A 17,569-nucleotide genomic window follows, 5' to 3' on the forward strand; every position below is an offset into this window, starting at 1 on the left:
TGTCTCACTGTTTCTGCTTTCTTCAGCAGGGTACCACTGGAAAAATAATTATAGATCCAAAGTTTGTGTACAAGGCAAGAACCACACCTGTGGGGAGAAGAAGGCAGTCTAGTTGGCAGAGGGCACAGTTGAAATGAGAAACAGTAACTGTAATAGCATCATGAAATCTGATAGATGCCTCTTCATATGCTTTCCACCCCCAGGAATGCTAACTGGGCCTTAGTCCCTGTGTATAGGCCATAGGATCCAGGTTGGTTCTGAGAGTGAGACAAGACTTTGGTTAAGGCAGATTTCATAGGCTGAAGGAGGTGGAGTGTTAGACTATGCTGCAGTTCAACTGTGCTAGCTGTTGCTAATACTCCAAAAGTTCAGGGTGATGAAATGTGTACTCCTCTGAGTGCAGGCAACTGGGAGACATGCCCTAGTATCCATGACCACACTCAACAAGTATTATTAAGTAAGTGACAGCAGAGTCCAGCTGTTTCCCCCAAGTGTCTCTTTTTAAAAATTTCTTATAGACGAGTGGGATATTTTACCAAAGGAAGGCTACGTCATGTAGAGTTGCTAGTGCAGAAGCATCATTTTTAGGTGTCTACTGCTTGTTACATAGCCACTAGATTTCTACATGAATTGTATTCTTCATATTCTATCGCGTTTATCCATGTGATCTGCTTAAAAAACCCCAAGACTCATGTTAAAAGCGTTAAAAGCCAGCCTGGGTTGTTACCAGAATGCTGCCATCTCATTCTCTCATCTGTAAATTAGCGTTGATGACACTTTAGACAGCTCTTTCCCCGGAGTTCAGTAACAAAAGATGCCTGTCAAAGCCTTTGATAATGCCAGCCTGGAGAAGCTGTGGCTGTGGTTCGCTAGAGTGAGCTTCTAGACTAGGTATGGCGGAATGAAGCATGGGTGGCACAAACCGAGAGGCATGGGGCAGGGGATTGTCAAAGCAAGAGTTGGTGTGAAAGGTGGAATTTTTCCCCCAGTGCCAAAAACTGTTTCTACTTCACCATTGTGAGCAAGGCCCATTTGGCTGAGGCAAATTCAAAATGAAACAGATGAAAGACAAAAAAGGCAGGCAAATAAAATTATACATGTCGAGAAAATCATTATTTCCCCAGACCGGTTCTTCCCCCAAGGTAAAAAGCCATGCCACCTGGTAAAAAGAAAAACCAATTGTATTTATTTTGTTCTGGGGTCTTTGGCCTAGATCTTAGCTATATCACCTCCCCAGTACCGCTGTGATTCACTTGAAAGCAAGCAACATTATTCTTATGTATCTCCTTGTTTGCTCTCTTTTGGTTGTGGTTGTGGTTGCTTCGGTCTCATTTTTAATCATTGCCTGTGTCAGCCTTCCCTCTGTCCCTGTCCTGAATAGAAGTTAGCATCCATTAAGTCAGAGTAGAGCTGGTGTGGATATCCCCACACACAATGTGCATCATCAGAAAAGCTTCCTTTGAGTGCTTGGCCTCTTCTACTTTGATGACATAACCTTGGTTTCTCCAGTTTTCTAACTGGAGAAAATCCATGTCAGCCCCAGGGCAGTGTAACAGGATGGATTCCTTTGAACTAGAAGCTATTTGGCAGTTGGTTACCAATGAAACCAAATTTCTCCTACCCTAGCCCAGAGGGTTTCTGCTCTATGCTTTACCCATAGTCCTTTATTCTTCCATCTGAAACTCATATAGACTCTGTCATCCATCCACCCACCTGCTTCCTTATCTCTGGAAAAGAAGCCCACTGGGCTATACTGCATGTTTTATGATCTTCCTTGGAGCCTTCTGGCATGGGACACACCTCTGGAAAGCTCTCCCTTTAACTCCAGTACTTGTTTCTAGGAGCCACACTTATTTCCCCTCTATGCTTAACTTCCATCTCTGAGAGTGGTGTTTGGCTGGGATCATTCCAATAAACCAGGAGGACAAATGGAGCTCAAGTCTGATTCATGCTTTTTGTTATTTCAAACCATGTGGATTGTGTGATTTTAGCATCCACACCCTTGTCAACAGCACATTAATATCATTTTAAGGCACAGAGTGGTTAGGAAATCTAACTTTGCTTGATCCCTGACAAAACTGGCCTCTGTACCTATGATTTGTTTTCTATGTATCTAGGCAACTGTCTCCTCACTGCTCCTAAGATTTCTTAAAGGAATCAAGGTATAACATGTCACTAGGTGATATGTGAATATATCTAGTTTGTTTATGGATATGCTCTGAGCCTCCTCAAACAGGCTAGAGAGTCTTCCTGTGCTCCTCGGGGTCATACTGAGCCCTCTACCCTCTATCTCCTCAGTTGTTCTCTCCTAAGAGATACCACAGGACTAGACTTTTCTTGCTCACCATTATATCTCCACAGCCTGGAACATAAAAGTGTTAATGCATATTCATTGTCTAACTAAGATTTGGAAAGTGGAGAGTCCCCTCACCAGTCTTCTGAGAAGAAAGAGAAGTAGTAATATCTGCTTTGGGAGGGGGCACCATTTACTTAGGGTTCTGTGCCTCATTGAGATACAGTGCTGAGGGTATCATCCACGCCATCATTCTTGTTGTTCTGTAATCATATTAGTCAAAGTTTTCTCCCACAGGACAAGCATAGTTGATGATATCCAAAGATGATTCTCTCCTATACTGTATCTTAACTATCACACCATCACACCTTATATAACTCACGTGGAGATTATTGTACTAGTGTGTGGCTCAAGTGGCTTTTAAAGTTGATTTGGACTACTGCAAAACTCAGTGTGTGTGTATGTGTGTGTGTGTGTATGTGTTTGTGTGTATTTACACTCTATCTCTGTAACGCAACGCGAGCTCCTTGAAGAACATGAAGTGAAGAAGATAAAGACATGGCTTATCTCAACTCTTTTATCTCTGACAGCATTACAGCATAATGCTGTCTATACTAGGACTTTAATAAATATTTGTCTGGTAGATCAAAATTCATATAGACATTCAAGATAAGATAGTTGGATGAGCTTGCCACTGTCACCCTTTTTCTCCAAGGCATTATGATTTCTCTCCAAGCATGTTGGCTTCCCAGCTTTGTGTGGTTAAACTCATATCTCAAAATCTCTTCCCCTAAAAGTCTCCCTAGGGTAATGCAAATGCGGGTTAGTTGCTCATAGCAGCCCTTTACTTTCACTTATCACAGAAACGTAATGCGGTTTTATCATATTCTGATTGCTTGTATAAGGTGTGAGGATAGGACGGTAATGTGGACCTTCTCTTTTGTGATTAGCCTTACTGACATTGGGAGTGCTGCTGTTCTGTGATGGTTGAAATGTTCTATTATGCCCTGTTCAATGAAGTAACCTCAAGCCAGATGTGGTTAATGAGCATTTGAAATGTAGTTGCTATGAAAGAGGAACCACTTAATTGCATTTGATTTTTAACTAGACTGTATTTAAATTTAAAGAGCCATGTGTGACAAGTGGCTACAGTATCGAATAATGAGTGCATTGTTAGAAGTCTGTTTCTATTATTCTTTCTATAAAACAAACTTGGGTTTATTGATACTCCATTTTCTGTCTTTTCTATTTAAATATGTTCTTTTCTTACTTTTCATATTTCTTTCTATTTTTTTTTTGCCTTATCTTTTTCTCGCCTAGTTTGTCCTTTTAATTTTCAACATTTTTTTTTAGGCTGAAGGTTTCAGCTGCTTATCAATATTCCTTCCATCAGTCTGTTATTTATATAATCTGAGAATTAGTATATGAGTTTGCCAAATTCAGCCAAACAAACCTCTACTGAAAGTTTAAATCATGATTAAATGAACATATGGAACAATTTCAAGTGAAATGGCGTCTTCACAGTATTGAGTTTTATAATCTTTGAGTATGCTCTTCTATTAAATCATGTCTTTACTTTTTCTCTCTGCATGCTTCATTGTTTTGGAAGGCTATTTGGGTAGGTGTAGAAAAGTTTAACTTTTCCATGCCCTTTTATTTTAGGTCAGCAGTCAGCAAGCCTATTTTGATAAAATGACAGTAACTATTGTCTCTGTTACAATTAATTTTGCTTTAGAGTTAGTTGGTAATTTTGTTGTAGAGTTAGTAGGTAAACAACTTTCTTTGATCTAATATAGTATATTTATAAAAAACAGTGAACCTAGTTCAACTTCCAGATTATAGTTTATTGGCAGTAATAAGTAATTCTCTTATAAATAGCATGCGATTTATCCTCTTGTGATACAAAATTGTCATTGAAAACTGTTAAGTCTCTTAAGAAAGACTAAGGGAGATATAAGAAGATGGAAGACTTCCCATGTTCATGGATTGATACAGTTAATGTGATTGAAAGGGCCACCCTATCAAAACCAATTTACAGGCTACAATGCAATTTCGGTAAAAACACCCATGAAATTCATCACAGAAAAAGAAAAAAATCGTAAAATTAATAATAAATTCATAAAAGATCCCAGATATGCAAAGTAATACTGAATGAAAAGAACAATGCAGAGAGATTACCATTTCAAATTTTAAGACATACTACAGAGATGTAGTTAAAAAGAAACAAAACAATCAAACAAACAAATAAACAAACATGGTACTGGTTTCAAACAAACATGTAAATCAGTGGACCAAAACAGGAGACTCAAATATGAGTACATGTAAGTATAGCTATCTGTTATTAACAAAGATGACAAAAAACCCAATTAAGGCACAGGTGCTCTGAAGAGGGAAATGCAGAAAATGTGGGGGAATCTTCCTGGGGAGGTGGGGGAAAGAGAGAAACACCTAGGGAAAGGGATGGAGAAGAAAAAAAAAAAAAGAATACTAATGGTGATTGAAAAGCAATAGCAAAACACTATTTTATATTTACTTAAAATGCATGTATATAATATATAAATATTTTAAAGGAAGTTATACCATTTGGTGGGATGACAGCGCTTCCTACAAGAGCCATCACCTTCCTAAGCCATAGGAAACCTCCCTTTGAGCTTTTGGTCAGGGGAGTCCAAGCGAATCCCCGAATAATATATGCTATCGCTGTTGCCCTTGGTTGCAACAGCTACCTTCCTGAACTTGAAGGTAGGAACTTACTGCTGAAAGCACCAGATACTTGGGACACAACACTTTGAAGAAGCAAGCTGGAACTGACCCGGACAACTTCTCCCTGAGGATTTACTGTCATAGTAGCAGAGGGTGCTCTTCAGGCTGCTGAGGAAGAGACACAGTCCATAGTTCTCCTCAGCTGTAAGTTGTATAAACCACAACAATGCCTGGACCAGCAAGGTGTCCCCAACGTTGAGAGTTGCACTTTTAACTTGGGGTAACCAAAACTGTCTAATTGGATTTGAGGCCTGGTCAACAGGAGAGAATTCGGGCCTGGCATTGTAAACTTAGCCAACTACACATGGCTGGAGAAGTTATAGACACAAGGTGGGAGATTGCCATCATTTTCCTAATCCAATATAATTTCTCACTGTATTCTGAACATTATATATTGTATATTGTATTCAGCTTATAGCCACTGATAAATGTTTCTCTTGTCCCTAATCAAAAAAAGCTTCTTTTTGCAACCAATGTAGACTATTATGGAGATTTACAACTAGTCAAACTGCAGAGAATAAATTAGATGCCTGGCCACCGCAGATACATCTGCAATGCAACCCCTACACTCAAGGCTCAAGGGAAATCACAAAAGAGGGGATAGAAACAATTGTGAGAGCTAGAAGACTGGGCTGTCTAGTGTGAGACAGTATCTTCTATCTATGACAGGAAAGCTGCATCCGTGAACTCTCAACAATGTGCTGCTTGAAGAAGACCAACATAATGACAGCACCAATGACAAACCAGTATGGGTGGGAAATTCCACATAGTTTCATGCCTAGATGAGTTAGAAATGGCCAATGGCTGCTGAGAGATGGAGAATCAGTGTCCTCCGGGGATGAACTTCCACAAAGCTAAATGGATTCAGTGGGATACACACACACACACACACACACACACACACACACACACACAATCTCAGAAGAATATATATATTTCCTCAGCAGCTTGAAGAACACCCTGTACTACTATGAGAGTAAATCCACAGGGAGAAGTTTTTTTCAGATCAGTTCTAGCTTGAGTCTTCAAAGTCTTGTGTCCAAAGACTTTAGAACTTGGTTATTAAGCAAAAACCATTTAAATGTTGTAATTGCTGGCTTTTGTGCTTCATACATTTAAAAAGTGTTACTCTGTGTATGGACATTTTCCCTCTCATTTCACTTTCTCTTTGTACTTCTACCTTTCATGTCATTTTTTATCTTTTTCATTGATCTTTTCTGTTGTTTCATTGTATTTATCAAACTCTATATTCTGTGAACATTAGAAGTATCTGGAATATTTTTAATTCTACATAGTTTCCTCTCAAAAATATACCGTTATTGTCATACCATCATTTCAATATTTATTTCATTTTTAGCATTAATTAATTTTCTTAGAAATGAAACTTACATGCTTATCAATTTTCTTATTCATCATTTCCTTACCCCAACATCTTAAAGGTTTCTTTCAGGGAACATTTTTTTTTACTGCCTGAAATAATCTTTGATTTCACTGTAGCAATTTTTTGTTGTAGTTGTTAGAAACTGCTGGTTCTAATTGATCTGCAAATGACTTTATTTTGCCTTTACTTTTGCAAGGTAGTTTTGAAGTATTTAATTATAGATTTGGCAATTAATTCTCAACTTGTTTGAGTTGTTGCTTTTGGGAAATGAGTCATTTAAATCTACTTGTTATTCTTTTTCAGATTATCTGCTTTTCCCCTCTATTAAAAAAAAACACGTAATAAAAAAACACAATAAAAAACACATTAAAAAAAACACAATAATCACACCTTCTACTTCTGAAGTCCTATTCTTCACACTTATCTATATTTTGTTAGACAGAGTTATACTTATTACTCATTTGTGATTACTCTGTTTTAAAGAGTCATTTTGTATGTATTCTATATTGTTTCCGTAAGTGTAAGTAATTTTATTCACTAAATTTGTGCTTTTCCAATCAGTTGGGGTACTTTTTGATAACCAGGAAGTGAGGCAGTAGTTTTGGAACTCCTGCTAAGTGGAGAGTAGTTTGTGAACATCTCAAGAGCAAAGATGGAAGCTTCTGAGAGGATTTCCACTTTCTTATTTCAGCAAGCTGGAATCATTGCTAACCCCCTAACATTTTCACATCCTTCGAAGTTTATGGCTTACTGTAGGCATGTCCAATTTAGATGAATGTTTAGCTTCTCAAAACGGATAAGAACCACTTGTAGATGATCTTGTCTTTTTTTCTTGTTATTTAATGATTTCCATGATTTAGTGATTTTTTTTTTTTTTTTTTAGAGGAATGAGGATGAATTCAGGAATTGTTTGTTGGAACCTTCAAAGATATGCTAGAAATACATTCAAAACTCTGTTTCATCTAGGGTCTGGTTAATGTATAGTAAAAGGTCCTTCAGAGTATAATTTCTGTGTAATCAGAAATAAAAGGCTCCAGAAGCCATGCTCACATGGATCCAGTACCCATTACAACTATTCTCTTGAATAAATAATTACCACTTAATAGAGTAAAAACAAGGAAATCATGAAAATTTCAGGCAAATGGATGGACCTAGAAAGATCATCCTGAGTGATGTTACTCAGACCCAGAAAGACACAGGTGCTTTGTACTCACTTATAAGTGGATTTTAGCCATATAGTACAGGATAAGCATACTATGAGGCACAGACTCAAAGAAGATAAGTAACTTAGATGATCCAAGGAATAACACATAAATCTCACTTGGAAAGGGGAATAGAATAGATGGAGACTGTGGCTGAAGAAAGGGAACAAGGTAGGAGAGGGGTGCAGAGAGTTAAGAGCATATTTGATTTAGAAAGATGTCTAGTGTGGGTTTTTGAGGGCCCCCTTTTTCAGTGAAACTTCACTAAGCTCTGCTTCCAGATGCAAAGCCTTTCCTGCTGTTTCTGGAAATGGTGCACATAAGCAATGGTGGTAAAATTACTTAAGACAAATAGAAATGCTATGCAAGGAGTCCACCTCCACTGCAAAAGGAAGCAAATGGACTTACAGGAAGAAAAAAATATTTCTTGCCTGTCTTTTGGGAGGTGAAAGATAAGCAGAAATGCAACATTTTAAAGGATCAGAGGAAGATTGTAAGTAGATAAACATATTCATTGGAGAATGACTTGAATATCTATTTTGTGCCAAGCGTTGTACTGTGTTGTACCAATGTAATAGCTGATGAGATAGACAAATGTCTAGATACATAAAATGAGAGAATATAGAAGCATTTTCTTAACTTTAGAGATGTCTTGGAAAGCTAAGGAAAAATCAAAATGACTGCATGAGCCATAACAGGTCTCCAATATCTCGGACTCCTGGCTCTTAGGCTATACCCTTCTGTGTGTTCAGAGGAGACATATATCAGTACCTGGTTGAACAGAACAGTTGCTGTAGTAGTTACATTCATGAAAGGTGTCAAGCACCTCAAATTTCCCCATGGTCTTCACCCCAGATAGGTTTCTGTCTCTCACCCATGGAAGGTGGCAGAGTGAGTACTATGAAACCATGTGTAGTTTTCTTTTCACCACAGGCAGAGTTTCACTCTGGCTGAACAAGTTCAAAGAAAGTTTCTCTTTGATGGCTTTACAGAAACCTGGAACCTTTGAGGCACCATTTTAGCAGACATGTTCTCAAGAACTAGGGCCCTTCTTATTTTTTAAGACCTTTGATCGTGTCTTTCTCTGTTGTTCCATTCTAGAACCAGGACTTCTCATTCAATTGTTTTGGCTGGTACCAAACTCCTGAGTTCAGTTGATTGCTCTGCCTACTGCATATCCAGGATTATAAGTGTGTGTCAGGAGTCAAGCTATAATTGTGTGTTCTTGTAAGAGTGACGTATACTGCATTTGAGGTGAAGGCTGTATCAAAGCATCACTCTTAAATGTCACAGCTACCAGCTGCAGAGAAAAAAATACCATCAATATTGAGACCACTGTTTGTGTTGAAGTGTCTGATTCTTGGATTTAAAGGGTAAGGGACATAAAGTTCTGAGTTGGTTTTTAATTTTCTACTGACCTAGTTTAATCCCTTTTCTCAAAATTTCTATAGATGGTATTTTGCTCACAATTCTCAGTTAAACATGCAATTTTGAAGTGTAGGATATAAAATGCCCCCCAAGCTTGAGTACAGAAAGCAAGGGTGGTCAGAGGAGAGAGCTGGAGGTCCTGGAGGGTCATATATAGCTCCTTTTCCATGGCCTTAGGCTTTCAGGCAACTGCTTCTGACTCTGCTGGTCTTCTCTGATGCTTCTCGATAAGACTTGGCCATTTCCACCTGGATGTGTTTTTCCTTTGGACAAGTTGATGAGCGATTGGACTAACATAGTGGTCAGAAGTTGTTTCCAGTTCTGGGAAATTGGGATTAAATGTTGACGCTCTGAAGGTTCTTATGGTAGCCATGCAACTAGGAGGAAAAACAGATAATGTAAGAGGGTTGGGGTCTGCAGCTTGCTTTGTGTTTTCCATGGACATCCTCGATTCACTGAAAGGATAGTTATAGGAATGGAGTAGGTTTGTACTACTCTTTCAAGAGACTGTATTATTATTATTAAATAAATAAATATATGTATTTATTGTGAAGGTCTTGTGCATTTTTTTAAAAAAAGAAAGACAAAAAAAATGATAGTGCCGAGACTAGACATTCTCCAAGATGGCACAGTCAAAAGTGAGGCCCAGCCTCAACATGCCTGAGAACTTCCCAGATATCATTCCAAAAGCTTCTATTTTTCACATATGTAAACACAACTGTTTTGAGGTGGTGAAGACATTTGTGGATTCTTCCATAAGAACAGAAAATGGAAAACCAACAAGTGATGTTGCATGCCCAAGACACCCCAACTTGGGCTGGAATGATGACTCAGCAGTTAATAGTGCTCATTACAGAAAACTAAATTCGACAACAGAATTATGAAGAATTCCATCAGTTAGCCTTCTGTATATAAAGTCTCCGGAAAACAGGTTTGGGTATATCAAAATAAGCAAAGGAATTACTGCCTTGGACCTAAGACAAATGGCATATTTTTTGCAACTTGTTGTATACCACTTTCAATAGCCAAGAGAATTGTTGTTGCTGCTCCTTCATGTGCTGTGATATTCTTATGCCTGTGGAAAATGTACTAGTACCTCCACCAAAATAAATAAATAAGTAAATAAATAAAATAAATAGCTCTTTGGTCTCCCCACCCCCGAAGGGAGGAGCAGTCCTCTTAGGCCACAGAGGAGGGCTTTGCAGCCAGTCCTGAAGATACCCGATAAAACAGGATCAGATGAATGGGGAGGAGGTCCCCCCTATCAGTGGACTTGGAAAGGGGCACGGTGGAGATGAAGGAGGGAGGGAGGGGCTGGGAGGGAATGAGGGATCGGGACACGGCTGGGATACAGAGTTAATAAAATGTAACTGATAAAAAAAATTAAAAAAAAATAAATAAAAAGAAATCTAGTAAAGGAATGTAGCTGGGTTCTATCCTTGGAAGCATAATGGGTTGAAAGCAGTGTTTTCTGGGGCTAAGATTTTTATCTGGGCCTCTCCCAAGCTTCCTGAAACTCTGTGCCCTTGGGCATTAGGACTGTTTACTTCAGGACTTATATCTTGGGTGGAATCCTGAGTTCTTGTGTCTTTGGTTTTGTACGAAGACTTAAATCATCAGAGGCTTTCAGAGTTAGACTAGGCCATTCTGTGGATACCTCATTATTTCCAGCTTGCAGAAGTGCCATCATGATACTTAGCCTCTATAATCATGTGAGCTAATTTTTCTAGTAAATCTCCCTTCATATGTCCAGCTCTCTGTGTATTTATATCTATCCTCTTGGCTCTGTCTTTAGAATTCCTAGTACCCTACCATCCTAACATTGTATGCCTACTAATAGAGTTTTTTTTTCCCAAGAATATTACTTTCTATTATATTTAAAACTTTAATTCTCCTGAAATTTATTTTAGGGTATGGTGTGAAATAAGAATCTAATCCTCTATACTTTTGGCAGTTGGTTAGACATCATCCCAGCAATATTTCTTAAATAGCCATCTCTAATGCTTAGAAATGCCACTTTTGCTATATGATCAATATAAATATCTGTTTCTAAATATTCAATGCTGATCCTGTGGTAACTCAGTGATCTGGGATTGACGTCGTTCTTTTTTTCTTGTAGTATATTGTAGCTTTATACCATGCTTTTGAATTATTTCATATTTGGGAAAATCTACTGCCAGCACTGTATTCCTAACAACTTTTGTAATTAGTCTCTTTGGCGTATTTTTAATCTTCTCACTTGTTTCAACCATAGCCTTAGACACAGTGTTCTCTGTCTTTGCACAGCTCAATGTATTGGAGAAAAACGTTCAATCATTTTAAGTTTATAACAAATTAAGTATAATGTACCTCAATAATTGACTATTTTTCTTAGACTATTCACCCTCCTTCATGCTGAGATGGCTATTTTGTACCATTCTTATCTTCAAATCTTTATCCTTCATTTAAAAAAGTGTGCATGTGCGTGTGTGCATGCATGCGTGTGTGTGTGTGTGTGTGTGTGTGTGTGTGTGTGTGTGTGTATAGCATGGACATATGCTGGAGAAGAACTTGTAGGAGTCAATGTTCTCTTTCCACTATGTGGGGCTGGGGATTTAGCTCAGGTTACCAGACTTGGTGGCAAGTGCATCCATCTGCTGAGCTATCTCACTGGTCCTCCTTCATTCTTATTCTCAGATGTATGTTTTCCTTCTTTTTTAGCAATGATTTTGGAAATCATTTTAATCCTAAAATGTTAAAATATTAACAAACATAAATAACAATTTATTCACTGTTGTAAGCCATTCATTTGTATTATCACTCATAAGTTAAATTGTATTTTATAATCTAAAGAGTAACTCTTTTGGATATCTAAGCTGAGGGCCATGTCACTGACAGCATGGAAAAACAACTCAAAGTTTTTCAGCTTATATTTTTACAAGAACAGTTATTCCATTATCACTTAAGATGTTAAGTAGAGTAGGTATAATTACGTCATGTTCCTCCTCCACTCTATGCTTGATCTCATATTAACATAGTTATCTTTCTATCATTTATATGGTACCTCTCTATGTAAAAGGAACTTTTATTCTCCTGTTTCAATTGTTCTCTCAGAAGATTACTGGATAATTACTGCCTCTGTCTGCTACCCTAGGCCTAGTCCTGTAAGCTTCTAGCCTCTGTATAATCTAACCTTAGGTCTAGAATGTTTTAAGTCTAATGGCTGAATAAGCTCATCCTTTTTTGTTCTTTCTGAGCTCTGGGCTGGCTCATTCAACTTAGCAGTTCTGGCTTTAACTCCTCTCCCAGCTAATTTACACAATCTGGCTTTTCTCTCAGCATCTGAATTGCTCCTATTGGCCTCAAACTAATTCCCACAATCTTTTCTAATCTTCTGGCTCCTTCTCATCTTCTGGCTCACTTAGTTTTCACCTGTGTTCTTTTTCTGAAACCTGTCTCTCCATTATGGTCCCAGTAAAACTGCCTCCATTCTCTCTCCGCATTGCTCCTTAAGTGGCTTCCCTTTCCTCTGCCTTCTGTGTGAGTTGGGCATATCCTATTCTCTCAAATATTTTTGATTTGTCACCTTTTCAGCCACTCAATTAGACATCACTTTCAAACATGGATGCTTTCCTTTCACAATGTTACTTTACCTTCATTGTTTGGGATTAAAAGCATGTACCACCACACCTGGACCTAAGCTTTTCTTTACCTGAAACTTGCTCTATACCAGGCTGGACTTGAACTCAGGTCTTCTTGCTTCTGTCTTCTGGATTAAAGGGGTGTTTGTATTCCATCCAGATCACATAGAAGTAGAAGGCATTTGGATGTGATCTCTTGCTAGAACAGCCATGTTCTGAAATAAAATTCCTCTACATCTCTTTTTTTTCCCATGGCATTCTATAGCACTGTGTTTGAAGTGAGTTTCTTGTAGACAGCATACAGTGAGGTTGTGGTTTTACAGGCCTGTACCTAGGCCAGGCTAGATGTTTTGTTTTTATAATCAGATGCAGAGTAGGATTCAGCATTTACCATAATATTGTACATATTTTAGGAAAAGGGGCACAATAATCTTTTTTGTTGCTGTTGTTCACCATCAACATCCCATGTTACACGAAAGATATATTTTACTTGGTTACTAGTGATTTCACAGACTTTAATGTAGCAAACATAATTTTTGATACCTAATTCCAAAATATTCACCATGCTTATATTTTGACTATAAATTCTATTCCATGCCTTAGTTTTTCACAGAACATATCTGGTGTCTTCTGATTCTACTCAGTGGTTAAGAGTAATAATGGAAATTGTGGATCCACCTATGAAATGACATCATGTAAAGAAATGGATGGAAGGTGAGTACAGTGTAGCCCTGTCCATATTGTGAATACTACGTATTGAGGGTAAAGTCGCTTATGTGAGTTTTACGTAAACATTTTAGATATTTCTTAATGACAGTATGGAACTGAGAACAATAGTAATGACTAGTTCTTTGATCTCATATAATTTGACTTCCAATAAATAGTTCCCAGATCCTTCAAATTTGGGTAACACTCACCTGAAACATGGAAGACAATAAATGTCAGTTTTTCTTTTCTCTTTCACATTTTACTTAGTGTGTGTGCATGTGTGTGTATTTATCTGCCCCATGGTGTAAGTGTGGAGGTCAGAGGACAACTTGCAGGAGTCAGTTAGTTCTCTCTTTCTACAATGTGTGCCTCAGAGATCAAACTCAGGTGATCAGGCTTGCCATCAAGTGCCTTTGCCTGCTGTTCCATATTGCCAGTCTTTATACTATTTTAAAATACATACTGTTTTTCAGTGTTCTCCAAATATTTGATACTGTTATGGATTTGAGGAAAACATAAGCGAGAAGAAGACTAAAGTTTGAAAAGGGAGACAGACACATAAGTAAATCTTATGACTATGATATAAGCATTGCTATGCTAGAGAAATTCAAAGAGAACACAAAGAAAGGTGCTTGGTGCAGTTTGTCTAGATGGGAGGAAGGCTTCCTACAGGAATGATACTTGAGCAGAATCTGACAAATGTCAACCAAATCTGTTATTGATTGAAGGATAGTTTGTGTCCACATGCTTTAGAACTCAGATAACTATGCATTCCACCTATTTTGAAGACACTCTTATTTCATGGGAAGCAAGCCCATTCTTCTACAAAATTGGCTATACTATTTCTTGATACACACATATATGTGTATATGCTAATCGTGGTAATCCAGATGGTTTTCTCAGTTTCCTTCAACTATGTATTTTTTTAAGTTATTTATGCTACCATCAAAACCCTTACTCATCAACTATTGAACTAACTCACATCTGTTCTTCAAATGTTAACCCTGCACCACCTCATTTTAGAGGTACTGACCTTTCCCTTAGGTTGGGCCACTGTTTTTCTTCTATACTTCTATCTGTGTACGTTTATTATTACTTAATTAATTATTGTCTTTGTGCATGTGCTTCACTATAGTTTTAGCTATGTCCTATTAAGATTATCTTGCTTTATTATCTGTTTTATTAACTTAAAAGATAGCCAGGAGTATTAGTTCATGCTTGTAATCGTAGTACTTGGAAGGCGAGCTAGGAAGGTTGCCACAAGTATGAGGCCAGCCTGAGGTATATACTAAGTTCTGGGACAGCTAGGACTACAAAGCAATACTCTATCTCCAAGAAAAAAAAACAAATGAACAAACAAACAACCAAAAACAGAAATAGCAACAACAGCCGGGCACGGTGATGTTCACCTATAATTGCAGCACTCAGAGGCAGAGGCAAGTGGACCTCTGTGAGTTTGAAGCCAGCCTGGTCAGCAAAGTGCGCCCAGGACAGCCAGGGCTACACAGAGAAATCCTGTCTCAAAACAAAACAAAACAAAACAACACAACAGCAAAAGAAATAGCCAACAACAAACCAAACAAATAAACAAACAAAAAATAAGGATATAAAATTAGCTATACCACTCCTAGGAATATACCCAAAAGATGCCTCTCCATTCAATAAGAATATTTTCTCAGCCATGTTCATAGCAGTTCTATTCCTAATAGCCAGAATCTGGAAACAACTTAGATGTCCCTCAGTGGAGGAATGGATAAAGAAAGTGTGGTACATTTACACAATGGAATACTACTCAGCAATCAAAAACAAGGAAATCATGAAATTTGCAGTCAAATGGTGAGAACTAGAAAAGATCATCCTGAGTAAGGTAACCCAGAAGCAGAAAGACACACATGGTATATACTCACTTATAAGTGGATATTAGCCATATAATATAGGATAAACATAATAAAATCTATAACCCTAAAGAAGCTAAACAACACTGAAGCTGCTTAATCCTCATTCAGAAGGGCAAACAGAATAGATAGACATCAGAAGTAGGAGAAGACAAGGAACAGGACAGGAGCCTTTCACAGGGGCCTCTGAAAGACTCTACCCACTAGGGTGTCAAATGAGATACTGAGACTCATAGCCAAACTTTGGGCAGAGTGCCAGAATTCTTATGGAAAAAAGGAGAGATAGAAAGACCTGGAGGGGGCAGGAACTCCACAAGGAGATCAACAGAGCCAAAATAACTGGGTCCAGGGGGACCAGCAGAGACCAATACTCCAACTAAGGACCATGTATGGAGAGGACCTAGACCCACTGTTCAAAGGAAGCCCACTGGCTACTCAGTTTCCAAGGGGGTTACCTAGTAAGGGTACAGGGGCTGTCTCTGACATGAACTCAGTGGCTGGCTCTTTGATCACCTCCCCCTGGGTTGGGGGTGTAGCCTTGCAGACCACAGAGGAAGATGCAGCCAGCCTTGATGAGACCTGATAAGACAGTCAGCTAGAAGGGGAGGAGGTCCTCCCCTATCAGGGGACTAGGAAAAGGGCATAGGGGGAGAAGAGGGAGGATGTGCATGACTGGGAGAAGACAAGGGACGGGGCTACAGTATGGATACAAAGTGAATAGTAATAAATAAATATATAAATAAAACAAAATTTAAAAAAGTCACAGAATCATTAAAGAACTCTGTAAATAAGAAAAAAAAAAAAAAAAACAAACCACTTACTGGGAAGAAGAACAGAGTGTGTGCAAAGGCCTGGAGACATGAATGACCACTGAGCCCTGGGAAAGGAAAACTAGTTCAGTAGAAACAGAGAATGGGAGAGAAGAGGAAAACCCAAGCAAGATGAAGCTAGAATTGTTAGCAGAGAGGGGTAGTATTGAAGACTGAGCTGCTTTTCTATTATGCTAAAGGAAATGAAGAGTTAAAGTTCAGAGGGAAGGTGTTTGATGGTAGGTTTGACATCTAGAAAATACAACATTTGTGACAGGAACAATGGAGTAGAGGAAGTGGTATAGAGACAGTAGAGACAGCAGAAGGATGTTACCACAGACCAAATTAAAATACTGAATTGGAACAAAGCCAGCCAGACAGAAAATTTTAAATGGAAAAGCATATCATTCCCAGGTGACCAGAAGTGAGAAGGCAGAGCAGGAAGAGCCACATGACTGGATTTCAGCTGTTTTGGGGGAATTGAAAACATTTGCACAGATATTCTTCGTAGTCAGAGAAATTCAGATGATAAGACCTCATGCTTGTGTAAGGCAGTGACTTTGGGAGGGACCAAAACAGTAGCACTCATGCAAATGTTCCTCACACCCACGTGGCTACTGACACACCTTGTTCAAGACCCTTATCTGCTGTCTCAGCTGTGATCATAAAACAAAGCTTGTCAAGACTTCACTTACTTGCCTAACTCCTCTTGGTCCTGCAGATCACAGCTAATTCTCCTTCCTGGTTGATGCAGGCTGACACATCAGCTTCTCTGGGGATTGTCACAAGGACTTTTTATGACAGACTTTTTTTGGACACTCAACTTTCAAATGGTTTCTTTTCCTTAAAATTAACCTGTAAATTTCTTAAAATCAACCTTAAAATTAATAATTCATCACCAGGGTCTGGGAATAGACTAGATTTCTTTCTCACTTCCCCCCCCCTCCTTTTTCTTTCTTTTTTTTTTTTTTTTTATAGAATGAAGTCAGACCTCTCAGCTATTCTGAATGGGGTATAAAATTTCCTGAGAGTTCAGAACGAAGGGACCATTTGAAATACTGCTATGAAGAAGGTCTTTGATGATCAATGAACACTGATTTCTTCTTACACATCCTTTGCTTTTTAAAAAAGTTTCCATTGAAAGCAAAGTATGTTGTAGAAATGTTCTTTTTCCTCCCAACATTTTTTTTTAACTGAACAACCTTATCAGTTTTCAGTTCTTCTGCCTGCAACTGATATTGCCCAGTGCAGGAACTTCTGGAAAGTGGCATGAAGACAGACACATATTGGAACGAATACTGGAGGCAGCTTGCTCTTGTGTATTTAGCAACAAATCGGTGCCTGTGGTTTGAGTCCTGGTTTTACTCTTTCTGAGAAATATAACTCAAAAGTGAGCTGGTTATTACAGGCATGAGTATTGACATAACTTTTTTGTTTAGTGGAAAAACATAATGTCAGGGCTATGTTTGA

General features: G+C 38.4%; 1 protein-coding gene across 12 annotated transcripts in view; it reads left to right on the forward strand.

Moving 5' to 3' along the window:
• Positions 1-17,569, forward strand: part of Tnfsf4 (TNF superfamily member 4) — a 142,863-nt gene that overhangs the window by 58,707 nt on the left and 66,587 nt on the right. For 7 of the 12 annotated variants that reach the window (XM_060364559.1, XM_060364565.1, XM_060364569.1 and 4 more), the window contains exon 2: positions 13,291-13,401. The exons of the other annotated variants lie outside the window; for them this stretch is intronic. In XM_060364559.1, coding sequence (XP_060220542.1) covers positions 13,373-13,401 — 29 coding nt within the window. In that variant the 5' untranslated portion in view covers positions 13,291-13,372. The remainder of the gene's footprint in view (positions 1-13,290; positions 13,402-17,569) is intronic. 12 annotated transcript variants of the gene reach the window in all.

This window comes from Meriones unguiculatus, chromosome 11 (genome assembly GCF_030254825.1).
Source record: "Meriones unguiculatus strain TT.TT164.6M chromosome 11, Bangor_MerUng_6.1, whole genome shotgun sequence".
NCBI classification, from domain to species: Eukaryota; Metazoa; Chordata; class Mammalia; order Rodentia; family Muridae; genus Meriones; species Meriones unguiculatus.